A 21,278-nucleotide genomic window follows, 5' to 3' on the forward strand; every position below is an offset into this window, starting at 1 on the left:
TTTTTCCCCTGTTTAGCGGGCCCTTTTAAACTGCGTGCATGCGCAGTGGGCCTGCCGTTGGGGAACACCAGCCCCCCAGGTCAGGGGGGCCCCGCCCCACAGGAGGAGGACCGGTGAGCACCCCACCCTCTCTCCCACCACTCCCCGGGGGCCTGGGCCAAGTAGGGGCCTGGGAGGGGGCCCGACCCGGCCCAGCACCGGGCAGCGGCCTCCTCCCAGGGAGCGAGGAGCCAACCCCCTCCCACCACGAACCCGCCCACCTCCGGCTGTGATTTCTTAGCTTGAGTGAATAATGCCAAAATGATGAAAATATTATTTCTGTGCCTGCAGAGGAAGCTACTGCTGTGAAAAGTTAGCTTAGCAACTGAAGGAACTCTGTTTCAAGGTGCCTGGCTAATGATTTCCACCGATTCAAAAGAATGACTTTGTTCAAAACATCATCAGTAAACATGTACTGTTTACATGCTTCCCCTCCAGCCCTGAAATGTATAATGACTGGCAGAAATGATGCCTAACTTCTGAAATGAAAAGTGATTTTGAGACGCTTATGCCATGGCAGCTTCATCTTCTTCAGAAGTTAGGCAGAATATTCACAGGAAAACGAGGTGGAGGTAGCGCTTGATCCATTTGCTTCTTTACTGCCTGCAGTTTAACTTTCTGGTTAGGTATTTCTTTCTTTAATTCTTTCTTTAATGTCTCTGGAAGTGCCTTCCAAATTTCAACAGCATCAGCAATGCAGCAACAATCTCTCTGAAGTTTGGTTAAGGCTATGGATATAGGTTTCAGTATACTGAGCCTATCTGCTACATTCCTCTTTCATCCAATGTTAGATACTTTGGATGAGATACTTCCATTTGTTTTATCATGGTTTTCTTCACAAGTTTTGATGAGAACAGGCCAGTTCTTAATAAACTGTTCAAAACTGTCAACTGCAGAATTCCATCCGACATCTTGAGGGAGCATTAGTTTGGATCCTCCTGCTCTCTTCAGTGAAGCTGAAGCAAAATGGTTGTTACGAAGTATTTTGCAACTTCAATGTTTTCTTCTATTCCTGGAGAAGTGCTCAATTCTTTGGCTAAAAGATGCATTAAATGGGCACTGCAGCCATATGTTATTAAGGAGCATCCTTCCATTTCTTCTAAGTATCTTCTCATCTTTGCCACATTTGCAGCATTGTCTGTGACAAAACTGCGCATGTGACAGTTGAATTTTTGTTCAGAGTTTATTACAGCTTTTTGTTCACTGCCACTTCCTTTAAATATTCTGCTGTGTGGGCATTTCCCAATGTATCTCATGTTTCTGAAAGAGATGCAACCCCAGCTTCTGTTGTCACACAGGCACATATTATTGGATCATTGTGTACATTGCTTCACCCATCAAGGCTTAAACTGGCAAATTTCCCCTCAGTATTTCTTGCACACTATTCAAGTTCCTTCTCATATGCTGTTCCTTTCACCAATGTCTGCTCTACCAGGTGGAGTGTAATGTGGTCATAAGGACTCAACCATGCCAATGAAATGTTTGTTAACAATGTGAAAAGGAGAATTTGTGGCATAAATGAACTGAGCAATCTTTTCATACATGGTGTCTTGTTGGTATTTGCTGGTCCTTGCTACAAACCCGTCCATGGTGGTGGATTTATTGGATGATCAAAATCGTTTGCTTGTTACTGATACTTTGTTGTCTGAAATACGTTTAATTGCAGCACTGCTGCTAAAAGTACCAACAGATGACTCTGAAGTTGTTGCAGATAGATAGTCAAAGTCTCTTGTGCTTAAATGGGATCCTGAAACAAAAATGATTTTTTGAAGAGTCATTCTTCTCAGTTCTTCTCACTCTATTATTCAGTTAATCATTTACATTTTTTTTCCAGCAAGGATGCAGATCTGATTCCAAATAACCAAAAAAGATAAGACCAATTGCACTTAGAATGCACTTAATTTGGGAGTAAGCCCCATTGAAGTGACTGGCACTTCTGTCTTTTGAGAAAACAAGTATAAGATAAGGTTCCCGTGGGAAAGCTGAGTTATGCTGAAGTAAAATAGGGAATAGACTTATGGCATCACCACTATGGTCTGGGGCCATGATGTTCCAAAATAAGGGACATGTATTATGTAATACAAAATAAGAAAATGACACCCAGTGGCAACTGGCAACTCTAGATTTCTCTTACTGCAGCTTTCTGTCCCGTAAACTTGGGTGATAGATTCTAAACCTAGTTAACTGATTAAACAAGCCATAAGGATTAGCTAAGCTAAACTTCTTTTTTCTAGCAACATCTAGCATAGCAAACAGCCTGGGAATTTACTTGTTAAATCACAGTTATACTAAAAGGCATAGACGAATGATGCATTGTAAAGTAAATTATTTACTAACCAGTTGATCTACGTCATTCTTCAAACATCTCTACATCTTCATCCACATTGTTTTCTCCCATTAAGCAGTTTTCATTATGACGTTTCATTCTTGCAACTAGGCCCTGCATCTCCTCCTTGCAATGCTTACACTTGACACAGTTCCCTTTTTTATCCAGGGAAGGAATTTCTTCAGAATATTCCCAGATAGGGTCTCTCTTATGCCCAGAAGCCATAACAGTTTTTCTGTGGCAGAAGTGTGGGGGAATATAGGAAACTGTATGTGTACTACTGAATAATGTCTTCCCTTTTTCTTTCCACTCCACTCCACTGTTCCTTTCTACTCTGCCTCCAGCCTTTCCTACATTGTCTCTCTGTCTTTAAGAGAGTGTCTTAACTAACACCTTGGTCTTGCTTGGCCCAGCTCTACCACCACATAAGCACAGAACAACAACAGTCCTATCCAGCCTGTGTCTTTGCACATGCAACTTTAGTCTCCTGAGAAACAGAAACTGAAAGCCCAGAACTTTCAAGAATAAAGAGCTGGTAGTTAGGTTGAACAGACAGACTAGAGCCATTTTCATGAGATGAAAAACTGAAATGAATGCCTATGTCTGACTGGTAGGTAACTCAATGTCTGTAAGTGTGACAGAGCCATTAATTCATTTTTATGAGACTTAAGTGTAGGTTTAGCATGTTTGTGATGAGATTTAATTGTAACTTTTATTTTTTAAATGAGAGAGAAATGTAGTATTTGATTGGCAATTTAAAAAAAAAATCCCATTTTAAATTTTTAAAAATCTGAGATAGATATATATATATATATATATTTTTAAATCACTGATTTTTATCCACCCTGATCCAAGGTAGCAGAACTTGTTCACTGCCTTGAGAGGTGTTATCAAGGCTGATAGATGGTGACTGGCGAACACCCTGTCCTAGGACCACAGTCTTCTTGATGGTGATGGTCAGGGCACACATCCTGCAGGCATGGAAGAGGTAATTCATGAGTATTTGTAGTTGGTCTTCTTCATGGGCAGGGAGTGCAGTATCATCAGCAAAAAGGAGCTCCTTAATAAGTATGTGCCTCACTTGTGTCTTGGCTTTTTAGACTTGATAGAATGTAGAGTTTGCCATTTGATCTTGTATGAAGGTATATGCTTTCCTCCAGGCCATCAAAAATGTAGTGTAGCAGCATAGAAAAGAAGATCCCAAAGAATGTGGATGCCAGGACATGCTTTTACTTAACTCCGCTGTTCATCTCAAACCTGTCAGAGGTTGATTTCATCAAACTGAACTGTGGCCTCTATGTTTTCATAGAAGGAGCATATCATGTTGAGTAAAGTTGGGGAGCATCCAATCTTTACCAGGACCTTGAACAAACCTGCTCTGCTGACAGTGTTGAAGGCTTTTGTCAGGTTGTGAAATGCTACATACAATGACTTATTTTGTTTTCTGCATTTTTTCTTGAAGTTGGTGCAAGGAGAATATCATGTCCACTCTTGAGTTCCCTGCTCTGAATCCACACTGTGATTTTTGGGTAGACACGGTCAGCAAGCATTTCAGTATGACTGGCAAAAGCCTTGCCTGCAATGCTGAGGAGAGAGATTTCATAGATTTCATAGACATTAGGGCTGGAAGGGACCTCGGGAGATCATCGAGTCCAGCCCCCTCCCCAAAGGGCAGGAAGTCAGCTGGGGTCATAGGATCCCAGCAAGATAAGCATCCAATTTACTCTTGAAGGTGTTCAATGTAGGTGCTTGAACCACCTCCGCTGGCAGACTGTTCCAGACCTTGGGGGCTCGGACAGTAAAGAAATTCTTCCTTATGTCCAGCCTGAAACGGTCTTGCAGGAGTTTGTGACCGTTCGACCTCGTCATCCCTTGGGGTGCTCTGGTGAACAAACGTTCCCCCAGATCCTGGTGTTCACCCCTGAAAACTTATAGGTGGCCATCAGATCACCCCTGAGCCTGCGCTTTTCCAGGCTAAAGAGTCCCATGGCTCTTAGAGATGCCCCTATATTTGTTGCAATCACCCTTAAACTCCCTTGTTCTTGTAATGTCTCTTGAGAGTAATGATGTTAGCATCAGGCATGTCTTGGGATACTTGATATTCCTTCCAGAAGCACACTGGAAGTTGATGCAGATGTAGTGGCAGACTAGCCTTCCTGAACTTGAGAACCTCATCTGGGATGTCATCCTCCCCTGGTGCCTTTCCACTTGCTAGAGAGTCTGTAGTCTTGCTAAGTTCTTCTAATTGATGCCAGTGGCCAGATCATGGGTGTCTCCATGATACTTTTTGGTGCTGTTTGCCTGCAAAGTAGGTGTTAGTGATGTACAGGTGGTTTAAGTGCAGAGTCCAAGAAGACATTGGCCATTTTCATTCATTTTCCCCATGTCATGATGTCCCAGGTGGGTTGGCCAAGTCGTGATCTGCACCTACTTAAGCATTAAAGTCCCCTAGGAGCAGAAGCCTCTCATTTGATGGTAGGTGCTCAATGACTTGTGCAGAGCATTATGGAAATTATCACCCGAACTTGCCTGTAAAGTTGGTGCGTAGGCACTAATGATGTTAATAAAACTGTTAGTTGACTGTATTCAGAGTGAGATGGTTTGATCTGATGTTCTAGTGGGGGTTCTGATGGTTTTGACCAACCTGTTGCAAACTGTGAATCTGACCCCATGTAGGTAAGTATCTTCTACACTCCTGCTGACACAGAAAAAGATGTAGTTGGCCTCACAAATTGAGCATGAGTTGGCCAGTCTTGTCTCCTGCAAGGGTGCAATATCAATGTTAAGTTTTTGCAGCTCTTGATCAATCATTGAGGTCTTCCAGACTTTGTCCATCATCTCTAAATTGTTATTCATGCCAGGACACATGGTCCTGACATTTCAGCTTCCTAGCCGGAAGCTTTCAAGGTTTCTATTCTTGTTGCTTGGTACTTGACTTGCCCTCTGTTTTTCAACTTGTGATCCAACCCCATGCACCAAATGAGGTGGGCAGACCATGGTGGGTTAACACCTTACTGGCTGGGGACCTGCTTAGCTTAAGGAGGGTGGTAGCTGAGCAGTGGAACACAGTTGGTTCCTCCCACCAATGAATTGATCTGTGGTGCTCTATTCTACACCAGCTGAATTGAGCTTATAACCCATGACTTCCCCTTCTGTGTTGTACCCATGCAGGTAGCAAAGAAGGAGTGTCCTCTCCATTCAGTTTTCACTGCAGTGGCCTGGCCAGTTGATATGGAGATGCTTGAGTTGCCTATATATAAATGCCCTCCTCTTAGCATTAGTTTATATATGTAGATGATGACTATATCTAGATGACAGTTTATGCTTCTTAGTATGAATATAAACTAACCTGAATAATAGGGTTCCTGCTTTGCTCTTGCATGTTGGTCCTATTAGCTTATCTTTAATTATTATCTGGTAGATGGATGTTCACTGACCTTTCACCCCTTAACATTTTCATGGTGTTGGCTCCTTGGCCCTTTTTTTTTTTCTTCAAAGGGCAACAACATGCATTGTTTCTTTGAAATATTTTCAGTACAAATTAATCACTTAATCTGCCTAGGCACCAGCAAATCAAGGAATTTACTGAAAGCACATTAAGCTTGATTCCAAGACCAAGAAACCATAAGGTGCGGTTGGGTACAGGGAAGATTATGCTGTCACTAAAGAAGATAGTCTATTCATTCATCTCTTTAAACACCAGGCTTGAATGGGAAATATTTGGTTGTGGGAATTCCTCCTTGCTTTTGGTCCTCTCTCCATTCCATTTATAAATTTCATATTTAACAAAATGAACAGAGACAGCTATTTTGTTCAGTATACTAATATGTACATCACCCATTAAAATGTGGCCCAGACAAGTAGTGACCAAAAGTCACAAACATTCATGAGCTTTTGTGAAATAAGATTATGATCTCTATTGACTTCTTCATAGAAAAGTCTCTCTCAATATCTGCCCTCATAACACCCTCTCACAAGATACGGCTAAAGATTAAATGGATACAGTAACCAAACTAGTCCATATTCAAGTACCTTGAATGCTAGTGTTGAGAAGTATTGATGGGCATTTGGGGAACCTATCCATTTTCTTTTATGAGCACTAACTACTCTCTGGATATCTTCAAAAATGTGTGGCAATGCATCCCACCCAGCACATTAACATTAGATTTTCTATTTATTTCAAATGGAAGTATTAATGGGTCCTTGTCCAAAGTCTGCCTCTTTCTGAAAACATGCATGACTGCCCTCTTCTTTCTATGTAAGTGCATGTTTTATGTCTGTTGGTTTTCTTTTTTTGGCTTCATGATAGTATCCAGTATATACAGAGTCTTTGTTACTTTTCTGCCTAAGATGATAGTCCTGTGGCAATAAGAGTTAATTTTGTTGTGGCAGAAGCAATGTATCTGGCTGTTAAGATGTCATGTGTATACTCCTAATGAGTTACTGCATTCTTTTCAGGCTGCAGGGCTACAACAGTCCTTTATCTTATTGGTGATGTTCCACAAGCTCTTTTTGTTACTGAGTTTGCCTTACAGAAAAGAAATCATTGCAGAGAGTCTGTGGTTTAAAAACCTGAACTGTTCTTCATAGTGTCTTCTATATCAGACCTGGCTTTAAATTATGCTGACCAAACTTTATTTTGCTTGCTTGAAAATGGGGGTGGAAGGCGGGAACTTGCCATCTTTGATGTAAGTATTCAGAAGGATTTTGAGCCTTTACAAGTCACATATGCTGTAATCAGCAAAGGGGGCAAGAAATCTCAAGAGGGTCAGTTAGAAAGAAAAGTCAGTTGCCCAAAATATGTTTATATTATTCATCTGATGGTTTCTGTTGCATCTCAATATGTCACACAAGATAACTTTGATTCCTTTCCACATTGATCTATATTCATGCCTGAACCTATGCATATGTTGAAAACTAATTGGCCCTTTCTAACCTGAAGTCTTCAAGTAGAAGTATTTGATAGTACATTTTAGAGCTTTTTGAGCATCAGATGAAAAGATAAGCAAAGCAGGAGTCTAGTTTTCCTCTTATTTGTTCCTTTTGACAGAGGTTATGAAGTAAATATTGTCTGTTCTAATGCTTGATTTACACACATCATTCTTAGCACAGTATCTCTCCTGTTTTTATAGCTTGTCATTTATATTTAAAGTTACTGTGTCAACTGTTTTTTTCCCCACTGATTGTATTGCAAGGGATCCAGGAAGCTACTCATTGCTACCTAATGCTGCCTTTAGTGTAGGCCCACCCAGTAGTTCTCAAAGATATATCGATAATGATCAACCCCAGTAATGTCCGCTAGTTAGTGTCATACTGCCATCTTTACAGCATGAAGGTGCGTGGCCAGACTATCAATTTGAGTCTTTCAGATCACTTGCCATAACAGAAAAGATTTGTGCAGATCCCCACATCCAAAGGAATGGCTTCTTACAGCCGGAGTGCTGATAAAGGGGTAAAACTTTTGGCTTTGTGGTCTCTGTACTGAATATGGATAGTGTCCCACTAGAAGTCATGAAAAAAAGGGCAAGGTTTCGTAAAGTGAAAAGGGGAAAGGCTCTACTTCCCCAAGGTCATTTTAAAGTAAAATAAGTGAGACTTCCTACAGCCAGACTTAAAGAGAATTTGCGGTTTGAGTTTTAGACTGCGCTATCCTCCTCTGTGACTCAGTTGGAGTTTGCTGCCTTTGTCACAAGAGAGAATGCGTGTGCTAAAAGGTCCTTCTTGACCCTTGCAGTTTACCTAGTGACAATTCTTGTATTTGGAGAGTGTGTAAGGTTTTGCTACTTCCCTGAATAGTATACTAAAGGAATTCTGAATTTCTGATAGGGTAATAGGGTGACTTTATGTCCTGTTTAAGCACCTATCCTGAGTGTCCTGTCGGTTTAGCAAATGAATGTTTTTGTTCTGTTTCCAGTGGGAATGCAGCAGCACTCTCTGGTGAAACGCTACAAAAGGGTTCGGCTGGTCCTCTGGCATCCCACAGCACCCGAGCATTGCACTCTTCACTCTTCTCCAGCGCTCTGCCATTGGTGCATTGCCCTCTCCTCCCCCTCTTTGCCTTTGAAAAGTGAGGGGGAGAAAAACATAGTATCCCACTTTAACACTCAGGAAAAATGGTTCCCCAGTGAGTGGTTTTCCTAGCATATAATCAAGCAGTTTATTTTTGCAGCAAATAAGTAAATGTGTAGTTCCACCATGAGTTATGTTGAAATTAGAGCATGTTATAAATGATATGTTTCAACTAAAACTGAAGTTTCATTGGATTCATGTAGCTTATTTTTTTTTCCTAGATGAGAGTCCTTATACTAAATCTGCAAACCAAGCCAAACCACCTGATGGAGCATTGGCTGTGAGAAGACAGAGCATCCCAGGTATACCAGCTGTGTTTAATTTTAATGATCATTGCTCTATTGTGCCCAAACCTAAGTTATAAGCTAAAGAAGGGAAATGTTGCATTAGTATTACCAAGCTGTTTGTAAAACAGATTGTATATGGGGAACCATAGTGACACTCCCCACATACTTAGACTTCCTCACGTTCAAGCGTATAACAAAATTCTGAACTCTTTCTTCAATCCTACTTTTATCTATCATTTGCAACAGGACTTTGATTTTTGGTGGGTGGAGCCTTGGGTCAAGGAGGTGCCTTTTGTTGTGCACTTCAGAAGTTTTCATACTGGCCAAGAAGGTGGCAAGTTGTAATCATTGCTCCCATCTGGATGAAAATGTTGCAACTCTTGCAGTATTTGATATCTTGCTTCTGTTGTCCCTGGCATATCCCTTCTCCCCACTTCCCTTCCCACCACCTCATTGGTAACAGGGGTTGACAAGCTTTTACTAATGGCAGACCACAGCCTGTTTGGATGCTGCAGCAGTTCTCAGACCCCTGCTGCTGCCCTAGGCATCCCTGCTCTGGAGGGCTGCTCTTTTGCCTCCCCAGTGCAGCCTCCACCAAAAAGTAATGTCCAAAAGCTAGGTGAGGGACAATTTGGACCAGTTAACTTGGTGATTGTACCTGGTACTGCAAAGCTGGGATGGCTGTCATGGCAGCAAGGGATAAGCTGCCACTTGTAAACTGCAGAACACTGATTGCAGGCTGGATTGCGTGGCTGGGTAGCAGCAGTGTTAAGTACAGACAATCTAAAAGCCTGCTGAATCAATTCCATTGTCTCACATTAGTCTAAGCTGTTTAGATTGAACTGCTAAGCAAATGAACAGACATTTTACTTTTGATTCTGGAAATGTGACCACATGCCTGCAGTGGTTCAGGCCAGAAGGTGGGGGCACTAGAGCATGCCTTCTGGCCACTGTGGAAAGGAAGGGAGGGTAGGTGGGAGAGAAGCGCTCCAAGGCCTTACCCCTTAGCTTGAGCAGGGAGGGGGGAATGTGGCCAGGCCCCGGCTGGCCTGCTGAGTAGGTGGGGGTTGGGGAAAGTTTAAACCCCACTCTGGCCTATACCCCCAGCTGGGTGGAGGGTTGTGGTGTGGAGCAGCCCCTGCCAGGCTTTTCCCCTGCTCCTTCCTCAGGTGGAGAGGGGAGGCATAGCTTGGGATGGCACACGGCAAGAGGGGTCCTGGGCCATCCCCAGCCCACACTCTACCCCAACTAGTCTCTGCCTGGTGAGGGCGGAGCACCCCCAGACAAGCTTTTCACTGCTCTCTGCTCAGGTTTATTGCGTTACTCTTTGTTCAGGTTGCTAGCAGATAAAATCCTACAGCAAACCATTAGTCCTGTGCTAACAACGTGGAGAACTGTGCTTTTAAGAGGGTGTAATGGTTATGTAATACAGCAGTAGGTTCATGTTAGGCGTTGCTGACCAGATAGACATCAGGCACCAAGTATAGCAGATCTCTCTCTCAGACTTCTTGGCTCTGAGTGGTTACAGAACAACACACAGTACTAGGACAAGAGCAAATGTAAGAAAATTCCCTGAGTGAAAGAATGGTGCAGTTAAGGTCCCAGCAGTGTTGAAACTCTCCAGAAATATGAACAAGAACTGGGAGTTTTAAGCAGTGCTTCACCCTGTGTCTGCAAGAAGTATCATATTCACTCAAATCTAAGTCAGCCCTGAATTTAAGATGCACCCCCCCGCACAATAATTAGATTCTATATGTGGAAAATGTATAACATTGTTATAATATTTCAGGTATTGAATCTAATTCTTGGAGGGTTATCTTAAATATGTCTCCCTCACACCGCTATACTGGGGACTATGCTGGGCCATGCAGCAGCGTCAGTGCTTCTGTACTCAGTGCCCGGGGGGAATTCAACCCAAGCAGGGGTGGGGAAAGGGAGCAGAGGGGTAGCAAAAGCTGTAGAGAGCAAGTGGAGGCTGCTGTAGCCCTGACTTGGGCTCAGCTGCCGTGCCCCCCCCCCCTGCTTCCTCTTTGTACATGAATCTTAGACAAGGGGCTTTTTCCCCATGCTGATTGTGGGGGTAGGGATCTCATGTTAGATTCATGTATATATGAGAGGTATCAGAAAAAAGGAAGGCTTTCAGAGGGTAGCTGGTTCTGGAGTACTTACTAAATTTAATAGCTTACAGCTACTTCAAGAAGAGGCTAGCTATGAAACAATGTGAAGAACCCTACATTCTATATCAATGTGGAACATGAAAGAGTTTTTGAACAAAAAATATGAAAATAAGGCAAAAGCATGGAAGAGTTTGTGGGCACAGTTGTGAGGGATGAGGATTAAGTTTTGCCTTCTGGGGGAAATGGAGTCCCTGCATGGAATAATACAGATATATTCTGCAGGCAGAGTTTAGAAAGAACTGAAAGGCAGGTTTTCTGTATGTTAGAGAATCTTTAAAAGTTTTTAACAACTGCTTTTATCCTAATATGTTCTTGCATCTCCATTTCTGCCTCAGCACTGTTTGAAGTAGGAATCAAATAGAGATAGTGGGAGGTTTTTGGAGAAAGAAAAACAAACAGAAGTCTTACTGTTTTTTCTTTTGTAATCTTAACCAGACCTAGAATTAGAGTACAGTGGGTATCACTTTCAATGGAGTTTAAGTGATTCAAGAGACTAAGGGCAAGGCATGATAAATACTTATAGGAGTTGGAATGTACACATTTGAAAAATCTGTGCATTGTTTGTAAAACGTGATTTGAGGATATCGGAGCTTTTGGTGACTTAAAAAAAGTCATGTGGGCATTTTGGACCATTCTAACCTGTATTTCACAGATGAGGAGCCGCTAACCTACTGCTCTGAAAGTCTAGATTGGTGGAGATAATATACAATATTTGAAGAAATATACTTGGGCTACATCAAAGTGTTTTCACTTCAGCGAGTTCATATGGATATTTGAGTCACTTGCCCAAGGAAAAGTAAAATGTGTTTGGTCAGTGGGCCTTAGACAATAAGCAGATGGTCTAGGAGCCTTACCAGTTGTCTCAAGAATGATAAATCTTATTTTGAAATGTAGAATGCACAAGGATGCATCTTAAGGAAAAAGGCTTAAAAAATTACTAGGGACTTTCATTGCCAAACAAAACTTAAATAGAAATCCAGAATAGCCCACTTAAAATAATAGAAGCAATCTGAGGAGCTCTGAGGGAGATTCTGGTATTTGCTATTAATTCATATTTTATATGCAGTAAGGCTACTGGGAAATGAAATTACAGTATTTGTGTTTGTAAGATTCCATTGTGCATACACTGATGTTAAGTCATTCTCACACCTTTAATCAACTGTCTAGGTTTTTGTTAGTGCAAGTGGAGTGGCCTTTCAAATGCAAGATCTAGCAATACAAGGAAGTCAGGAAAATCTTTTAGAACTTGATAGAGGAGTTAGCAGAAATAAGTCATTTGCCTTTATATGAGGAACACTGTGTCTCATATTTACCCTAAAATGCTACACCTATCTAAACGCTGTGTCACTGAAGTACTCGGGGGAATTGCAGCCTAATATTGTGATAGAACAGCAGTACCTTCAAAATTTTAAATCCCTGTTGAATCGTTTGTGATACGTTGGAGTTCCTGAGACCTGTGCATCAGATGATGCATCCCTGAGCTATACAGTCTAAGTAACGGCCAGAGAGAGTACTTATACTCACTTTCCCATTTTAACGGACCCAGCTAGCTTAAGAATTGCACACTTTTAAAATTTGCCTCTTTTCTAACAGTGCTCACTGTTTTTAATAAATCCCTTGTTGATACAGCTTTTAGAATCTGACTATTCAGTGTGACACTTTGGGTGCCTATACACATTCTCAGGGGTGGGGAGGGGCTGTTTTAAACAGCAGTTCCCTGATAGCCACTCTAACGATTCACTGTCATGTGCATTAATCCTCCCTGGCATTTTAAAATAGCTGCGGGGGTATTTTAACTACAGTTCATTCAATGAGCTTTAGTTAAAGTGCCCCCGTGGCCATTTTAAAATGCAGGGGAAGGCTCTGTACATGTAACAGTGAGACAGTGCTGGAGCATTTTAATTAAAGTGCAGATCAGCACATCTATCAGCAGCTTTTGAGTCTGACTATTGTATAACATCATGTCTTGAAAAGAATTAAAGGTTTCCAATCTGGAAGAAAAGTTTCTCAGGTACTTCTTATCATATCACTGAAGCACTTGCTTTCCAGAAGGTGGGAGACTCTCTCAGACCAGCATATGGGGTTATGTATGAGTTTAATGGGGGCACAGACAAAAATACACACTCATGAACTGATGGCAGAAATACAGAAGAATGTGACAATAAAGCACTGATGATGCATAGGGGATGCACATGCATTCCCTGAGTGTGGCAATGTACCCCCTACAAAAAGGTGCTGCTGACAGTGTTGCCACTCGCCACCCCTGCCCCACTGCTGACACCACCAGTGGTCTTTGCAGGCAGTCAGCAATTGCTGCTGACTGCCACCACTGCTTCAGCAGTGTCTGCAGGTGGTTGCCAACCCCTGGTTGGTGCTTGCCACCCAACCCCCCACTGACAGCGCTGGTGGCATCTGTGGGAGTTCCCTGCTTACCACCTCTGTGTCCCCCCGAGCCACCAGGGACATGTCGTTCATGCAATAAAGAGTTGTTTTTGGGATGGTAGTAAAATATCTGGATAAACAATTGTAGCACGAATAAACAAATATAACAGCCCACAACTACCCCCTGTACTTTTTGTATTAGGGCTGAGTCCCAGGGGCAGCCATGATGCCCCCTGGTGGCCTCAGGAATCCTGTCTCACTCACTCTGGCTTTGAGGCACCCCCCCTTCCTTGTTCTCTCCTACCATGCCTTGTTGTTCTTATCTTATTTGGGGAGTAAGGGAGGCTGCCCCAGGGTCCGAGAGTGAGCCTTCATCTTCTTCTAGTTTACAGATCCCCTATGAACTCCACCTCCCTCTATTATGCCCCCAGACACTAATCCTGGCCCATCTGTACCTTCCAGGATTAATCACCTTAATGGCTATTCACAGCCTCTGACTCTGCTACAACCATGCCCATGCCTCACAGATGTTACCAATTTGTCATTTCTGTGGGCTTTCTGCCCCAGTCTAATAGTAGGATACCTTAGGCCTCTACATCTTGTTGGGGTTTAGCCTTCTTGGCTTCTGTCCTTTTCCTCAGCCTAGGTCCACTGTGCTGCGCCTGGCTTCTGAGTTCCAGCCCTTGTCTTGTCCTTCTTAGGTCTTGGGCCCCTGGCCCTGGTTTTGCTCTTCTAGGGCTCTGGTCTTGCCTTCTTGGGCTGCAGGCCCCTGGCACAGTAAGGGGTACTACTACGCAGAGCCACCGACCTCATTGTGCCAGGCTCAAAATCATGCTTCAGGAGTCTCCCCTGGGGAGCCTATATTCAGCTGTCTCCCTTCCTGGAGAACACCCACAAGCCTAGGGTAATACTGCTACCACCCGGGCACTGGTCTCTGTTAGGGCTCTCTGCAGCCCAGGATACACAGACTCTGCAAGTCTTGAGGGCGCTTTACCCACTGGTAAAGCTTCTGGGTGCTTCTTTTAGCCCAAAGCCTCCCAGGGAAATCTTAGGTATGACTTGAGTTAGTCAATACAGAGCCCAGCTCTGCTGGGAGCAAAAAGCATCTCTGTCCTCTCTCCCCTCAGGCATTCACAGAGAAAACAGCTAGTCATGCTGTAACCCAATACCTTTATTGTTCAGAGAGAAGGTGGGGAGTAGACATTGGAATTTAAGATTAAAAACACCTTGAGAAAGTTCTAATAGAGTCATACAAATATGGGCTCGGTGTCCCTTTTAATACATGTCTGAATTACTTAGCCCTAATCTACTAGCTAGTTTCCAGCTTTACTTCCCGATTCATCCAGACAGCAGCCTAGAGGTACTCTGCTTGTGTCTTTTCAAAATGCCCGCCAGAGGAAGAGAGTGAGCTCCCTCTTCCCCTCAGCAATTTACCTAGCCTGGTCACCTAGGTTACTAGGTTGAATCAAGTAGCATTTTGTAAGGGGGGGTGGGGGTAGCAGGACTGACCCAAACACAGAGAGAAGGGGATTTCTTCACAGTGTTCGCCCCTCTTGAGCTATAGGTCAACCCTAGAGAGGCAGAACTAAGGTGCTGGGCCTGTCTGTCCTGCTATCTTCCTCTCCAGCCAGCCAGTCCTCACCCTCTCAGACTATGCAGCTTGTACCTTGTCCTGGCAAGCTCCTGCCTGGTGTCCCTGTCTGGCATTATGGGACCTCCTAACCTCCCCCATCAGTCCCATCCAATCTACTGGTAGCAATGTGAGGACCAAAACTTTCAGGTAACTGCCTAGCCAAAGCGCACATCTCCTTAGGTGAGACTCATGCCAGAACAAAACTGCAAAAGAAAAACAGAAGTACTCTGTCCCTTTAATTTTGGTAGCCTCGCTATAGCAACCAGTGGCTAGGGAAACAGGGTGCTTCTCTCTCACAAACCTGCCTTAGGGCACTTAAAATGCAAGCATCCACACATTACTGCTCATTAACTCATGCTGAGTGCTGTTTGAACGTCTCGGAGTTATACCACTTCAGGAAAGGATTAACCCTGGGCCGTGCTATCTGCCTTGTGTTAGGGTAATTTCAGTCTGCTCCACAGAAATAAAATGATCAATTTGTAGTACTCCAGCATCTTGGGAAGTACCGCTTGCAGACTCTCCTCCCCTGTCCCACACAAGTAGGGATAGAGCCCAAGTGTCCTGGGTTCTAGCTACACCCCTGCTCACCAGGCCTCTAGTGACAATTCAGAGTTGTGCGGATAAAAAATGGTATTAGCCCTTAATGTGCAACTACTCACTGCATGTTCTAACTTTAACACTGCTTAATAGTCCACAGATTAAGTGTGGTCTAAGTGTAACACCTATTGCCATATTTGGAGTAAAGAAGGAATTTTACCCTGTGGTCTAACTGGTATGGACTGTGGGGGTTTTTGCCTTCCTCTGTAGTGGGAGACGTGGCCCTCTCCTCAGGATCTCTTGAGCAGCATACCTACAGGCTGGGGAACTCCCTTCTTGTCAGCAGAGAGGCAAAAAGGGATCTTGGAGTCGCTATTAATTCCAAGATAAACATGGGCCACCAATGTGGGAATGCAGTCAGGAAGGCTAACCACACCTTGTCATGCATCCACAGATGCATCATAAGCAGGTCCAAGGAGGTGATCCTCCCCCTCTGTGCAACATTGGTCAGGCTGCAGTTGGAGTACTTCTTCCAGTTCTGGGCGCTGCATTTCAGGAGGGATGTGGATAGCACTGAGAGGGTCTAGAGGAGGGCCACTCGCATGATCGGCACCAGGGGAGGCCCTATGACGAGAGGCTACAGGACCTGAACCTGTTCAGCCTCCACAAAAAAAGACCGAGAGGGGATCTGGTGGCTGCCTACATACTTGCCAAGGGGGACCAGCAGGCAATGGGAGAGTCCCTGCTCCCCCAAGCACTACCAAGAGTAACAAGGAATAACGGCCATAAGCTGACTGAGAGTAGATTCAGGCTGGACATCAGGAGGCACTACTTCACGGTCAGGGCAGCTAGGATCTGGAACCAACTTCCAAGAGAGGTGATGCTCACTCCTACCCTGGGGGTGTTCAAAAGGAGACTAGACAATGGCCTAGCTGGGGTCGTTTGACCCCAGCATCCTTTCCTGCCCACGGCAGGGGGTCAGACTTGATGATCTGCTTAGGTTCCTTCTGACCCTACTAACTATGAAACTATGTATTGGCAACACTTCATAGAAGTAGGATGTTGGCTGATGTGGTTCCCCTGCTTACCTATGGCAAGTAAGTGATAGGTCTGTGTTTTGTGTCAAAGTTGATGTTAGGTTTATATAGAGTTTAGATTGTGGTTTGTATGGGATGGTTTGGATAAGGATGATCCTGCCTCAGGCAGGGGGTTGAACTAGATGACTTCTCAAAGTCCCTTCCAGCCCTACTTTTCTATGATTATGATTCACCCTTACTCTGAACCATGATTGAAGGTTCACATTTTTAACTGCTCTTTTTTTTGGATACAGGGCAGGACTAAGTAATCCTGATGCATGTATGATAAAGGTCTCTTCACCCTCTCCCCTCTCTTTCCTCAAGCAGTTTCCCCAAAGTATTCACAAGCTGTACATTGGGTGTTATGTCCCTTGTGTTAGCAGTATGAACATGGCTCATCCCACTTACTCTTCCAAATATCAGCCTTGCTTCTCCTTACTCTTTTGGTTCTCTAGGTAGAAGCAGTAGTGTAACTGAGGGGGGTGACCAAGGCAGCAGCCTTGGGTGTTGCCTTGACGGAGGATTACACAAACATAGCTGGTACCACAAGAGCCATTAACCTCAGCACCACAGTCAGCACCATGGTAGCTCTGCGCTGCCCTGCTGTGCCTCTGGGTAAATGTTCCTGGCTTTGGATTTGCTTGAAACAATTTTATGACCCTCCCAAGCCTCCATTTGGCTAGTTATCAGAGAGGTTGGTTTTTATTACTATGATAATGTGAACAAAAAGTAGTGCATGAATCCTAAGGCTTTGTAAAACTGTATCATTGAGATCCCATCAGGTCTGAAGGCAGAGACTGGCTGAGTACACAAACAACATAGTGTTATAATACAGGTGTTACCTGTGTCTGGGGTTTGATTTTTCAGGCCAGACTAAAAAAGGTTGCAATAATTATTTTATAATCATAAATTGAGCAAGCACATTTCATGAAATTAGTAAGTTTTATTCATTTCATCCCCAGAAGCAGAAATTGGATTAAATCTCTGATGCAGAATGTGCTTGCTTAAGGTACAGAGTAGATGCATTATTCATACCATGAAAATACATGTCATTCTGTCATGTCTTCATATGGCATAAAATCAACAAATAGTTGATTCTTTCACAGGGATTTGTAGAATTGCTGAAAGTAATGATAGTTGATTAAAATGATATGCATTATTATTATATCTACACTGTCATTTAAATGTTGGAATTAATATTTCATATGTGTGTCTAGATATAGATATGCAGATAGTTATTTGAATCACTGTGTAGCTATGCAATTTATTATATATGGTAAAGTTAAGTCTGAGTATTGAAGTAGTTTTGGCATTGACAAAGAGCCCACAGAGTAAGACTGGAGCAGATTTTTGCTTTTCGTTTCTGCAACATCCCTCTGTCACCTCAGATGCAGACTGGCACCTGATGCATTATGCAGTTTTATTGTTAATTTGTCCATGTACTCATGTGAAAATCCTTGGGGCGAGAATCATGGCCCTGTTTAGGAAGTGATCTGTATTCAGGTCAGTACGTGCCATAGAATAGTTACCAGTGTTCAAAACTCATGTGTCAGGCACTCCGAGATAGTCTTGGAAATGGCTTAGAAACCATGTGGTTTTAGATATAAAATACCTAGTCATGGTCTTATTTGCATTCTGGTCTTTTGATCTTCTAATGCTCTCATTTTCCATCCTTTTTCTGCAACTGAGAAGACTAGAAGCCACTTTATCCTCCTCCTTCTCCCCCCTCCTTCCTTTTTTTCTTTCTTTTTCTGGATAAATGCCAGGATTCTCAAGTCAACCTTATTTTTGCAGAGCTGTAGTATTAAGAAAAATATGAAATGTTTGAGATTAGAGACAAAATTGCAAGAATGAGTGACACTGTTGAAGAGGCCCAGTGGGAACAATGGAATTTAAGTACATGCGTAAAGTTAAGCTTTAAGTGCTCTCCTGAATAGGGATGGACTCAAACAAGTACTTTCCCAGGGAAAAAAAGTATTCATTCTCATCTCTTAGAGCAATTCCCAGGAATCTGAGTCAAAAGCTATGCAAATTATTGGGGTTTGGGGGTTTGTTTTTTTTGGTTCTCTGGCCAAACTGAAAATTAGGGGGTGGGAATTGTTTTGAATAAATCCAGATACGACTTTTTTCCACACACAAAATGAAAACAGTGGCAGGTTTACATTTTTGACTTGCTAAAATGCTTCCTTGAACCCTAAATAAAAAGTCGTTTCATTTTTAGTTTCAACTGTGGAATCCTTTTAATTTTCTTTCTATTATTAAATTTTTACAAGTTGTTTCAGAATGAAAAATCAAAGCATTCTGTTTTTGAGAACTGTTAAAGCAAGGCTTCTGCTTTTCTAAAATGTTTCTGTTTTTGACTGAACTATTCATGAATAATAGAAACTGTCCAGCAAACAGTTTTGGTCACCTTGAAACTGTATTGTCAGCAGAAAACCAATGAAGAAACCACCAAAAAGCAAAAGAAAAAACTAAATATTTTTTTCCCTGACCCTATTTATTGTTTAGTAAAATAAGTGCACTTTTTCTTCGGCAAACCTGTTGAAAGTACTGTCCTCAGCATGGCAGATTACTGGTGATTTTGAAGGTTGATTGCTTCAAATAAATAGTTTTATAGTTAGTAGGGTTGGAAGGGACCTGAGCAGATCATCAAGTCCGACCCCCCGCCATGGCAGGAAAGAGTACTGGGGTCAAATGACCCCAGCAAGGTGATTGTCTAGCCTTGTCTTAAAGACCCCCAGGGTAGGAGCCAGCACCACTTCGCTTGGAAGTTGGTTCCAGATCCTAGGTCATCTGGAGCTGCCGACTTGGATACATCTAAGGATTACCTGGAGGGCTTAACTAGGTCTGAACTAACAGTCGAGGGACTCGCGTCCTTCCCGGGCCTCTCTACGCTATTACCCAAGAGCACCCCATTTTCAGCAGACAGGAACACGGAGGCAAAGAACTTGTTGAAGAACTCTGCCTTCTCCTGTGTGTCCGTCACCAACTGCCCTGCCCTGCCCCATAAGGGTCTAATGTTACCCCGAGACTTCTTCTTGCTACCTATATACTTAAAGAAGGACTTTTTATTATCCTTAATCCCAGAAGCTAATCTAAGCTCCAGTGCTGCTTTAGCCTCCCTTACCAAATCCCTACAAGCTCGGGTCAGGGAGGTGTACTCCTCCTTTGTCCCTGCCCCCTGCTTCCACCACCAGTACGCTTTTTTCTTTGCCCTCAGGCCAGACTGGATAGCCGCGCTCAGCCATGAAGGTTTCTTGGACCCTTTTCCCGCCTCCCTGCACAGAGGAATTGCGTCCCACTGCGCCCCAAGGATAGCCTCCTTGAGAAGGGATCACCTTTCCTGGACCCCCATACTAGCTACTCCCTGGGCTCCTAGTGCCTCCCTGACTACTGCCCTGAGCACATCGAAGTTGTGCATTTGCGCTTTGCTAGTTACCCTCCCCACCTTTTTCTGAATAGCAAACTGGATCATTTCATGATCACTGTCCCCTGGCCTCCCTTGTACTAGCACCTCCCCCACCAGGTCATCCCCAGAGGCTAACACCAGATCCAGTATGGCGTTTCCCCTAGTGGAGATGAGTACCTCCTGCACGAGGTGTAGGTCCTGTACGCATGTCGGGAACCTTCCTGAGTGGCTAGACCTGGCCGACTGCTCCTCCCAGTTGATGTCGGGGTAATTCATATCGCCCATGACCACAACATCCTTTGCACGCACGGCCTCCCCAAGCTGCCTGGAAAATTCCAGATCCAGCTCTTCCTCTTGATGTGGTGGCCTGTAGTAAACCCCTACCACCAGATCCCTCTCCCCCCGCCCTCCTTGAAGTTTGAGCCACAGGGTCTCAGTTAGGCCTTCCTCTGGTCCCATTTGGAAGGTAGAACTGGTAGAACATAGAGCGCCACCCCCCACACCTTTTTTCCCCTTCCTATCTCTTCTAAACAACCTATAGCCCTTTATGTCTAATACCCAGTCAAATGTTTCATCCCACCATGTCTCCACTAGGCCAACCAGATCGATTTTACTACTTGCAAGCAGGAGAGCAAGCTCCTCCTGCTTGTTCCCCATGCTTCTTGGATTAGTGAAGAAACACCTTAATCCCCTCCGTGGGGGCCCTGGGCACCTCCCCTACCAGAGAGACAACTGGTCCCTTGGTATATACCTGGGCTCTTACCTGGGCAGGTCCTACATGTGGTTACCTTTTGGGGGAGAGATGGAAACCATCTCACCGAAGGACGCCTTCTGATCTGAAGTGTGGGTCATGGTCCAGGAAGCCAAATCCAGCGTAACGACACCAACTCTGGAGGTGCCGGTTCACCTCACGGATGCAGGCACTCCACTGACTGGGAGGAGGGATGAAAAGACCACCTGGGCCCCTGACTCGCTAAGCTTGGCCCCCAGAGCCCTGTAGTCATCCATGATCTGGTCTGGACTACTCCAGGCCACATCATTGGTTCCCACATGGATGAGGACCATAGGATAGTAGTCGGAAGGCTGGATGAGATCAGTGATCTTCCCTGTAATGTCTCCAGCTTGACTCCTGGGAGACGATACACTGCTCTCACATTGGGGTCTGCGCAGTGGATGGGTCCCTCCGTTCCTCTGAGGAGGGAGTCCCCTATGACGATGACCTGACGTCTCTTCCTCTGAGTCACTGGATGATGCTCGGTTGGTACGGATGATGGCTTGCTGGATGAGGGCGTGGTTTCCTCCCTTCCTTCTTCCTCATGCCCAGTCTCCTCCAGTGCTGCCAG

At 44.0% G+C, this 21,278-nt stretch overlaps 1 protein-coding gene across 10 annotated transcripts in view; it reads left to right on the forward strand.

The window, feature by feature from the left end:
- The window catches only part of GRIP1 (glutamate receptor interacting protein 1), a 579,208-nt gene that overhangs the window by 384,202 nt on the left and 173,728 nt on the right, over nt 1-21,278 (forward strand). For all 10 annotated transcript variants that reach the window (XM_019543266.1, XM_019543261.1, XM_019543263.1 and 7 more), the window contains one exon: nt 8,656-8,736. In XM_019543266.1, the coding sequence (XP_019398811.1) occupies nt 8,656-8,736 (81 nt within the window). The remainder of the gene's footprint in view (nt 1-8,655; nt 8,737-21,278) is intronic.

This window comes from Crocodylus porosus, unplaced genomic scaffold, assembly GCF_001723895.1.
Source record: "Crocodylus porosus isolate Cpor-Errol unplaced genomic scaffold, CroPor_comp1, whole genome shotgun sequence".
Lineage (NCBI taxonomy): Eukaryota > Metazoa > Chordata > Crocodylia > Crocodylidae > Crocodylus > Crocodylus porosus.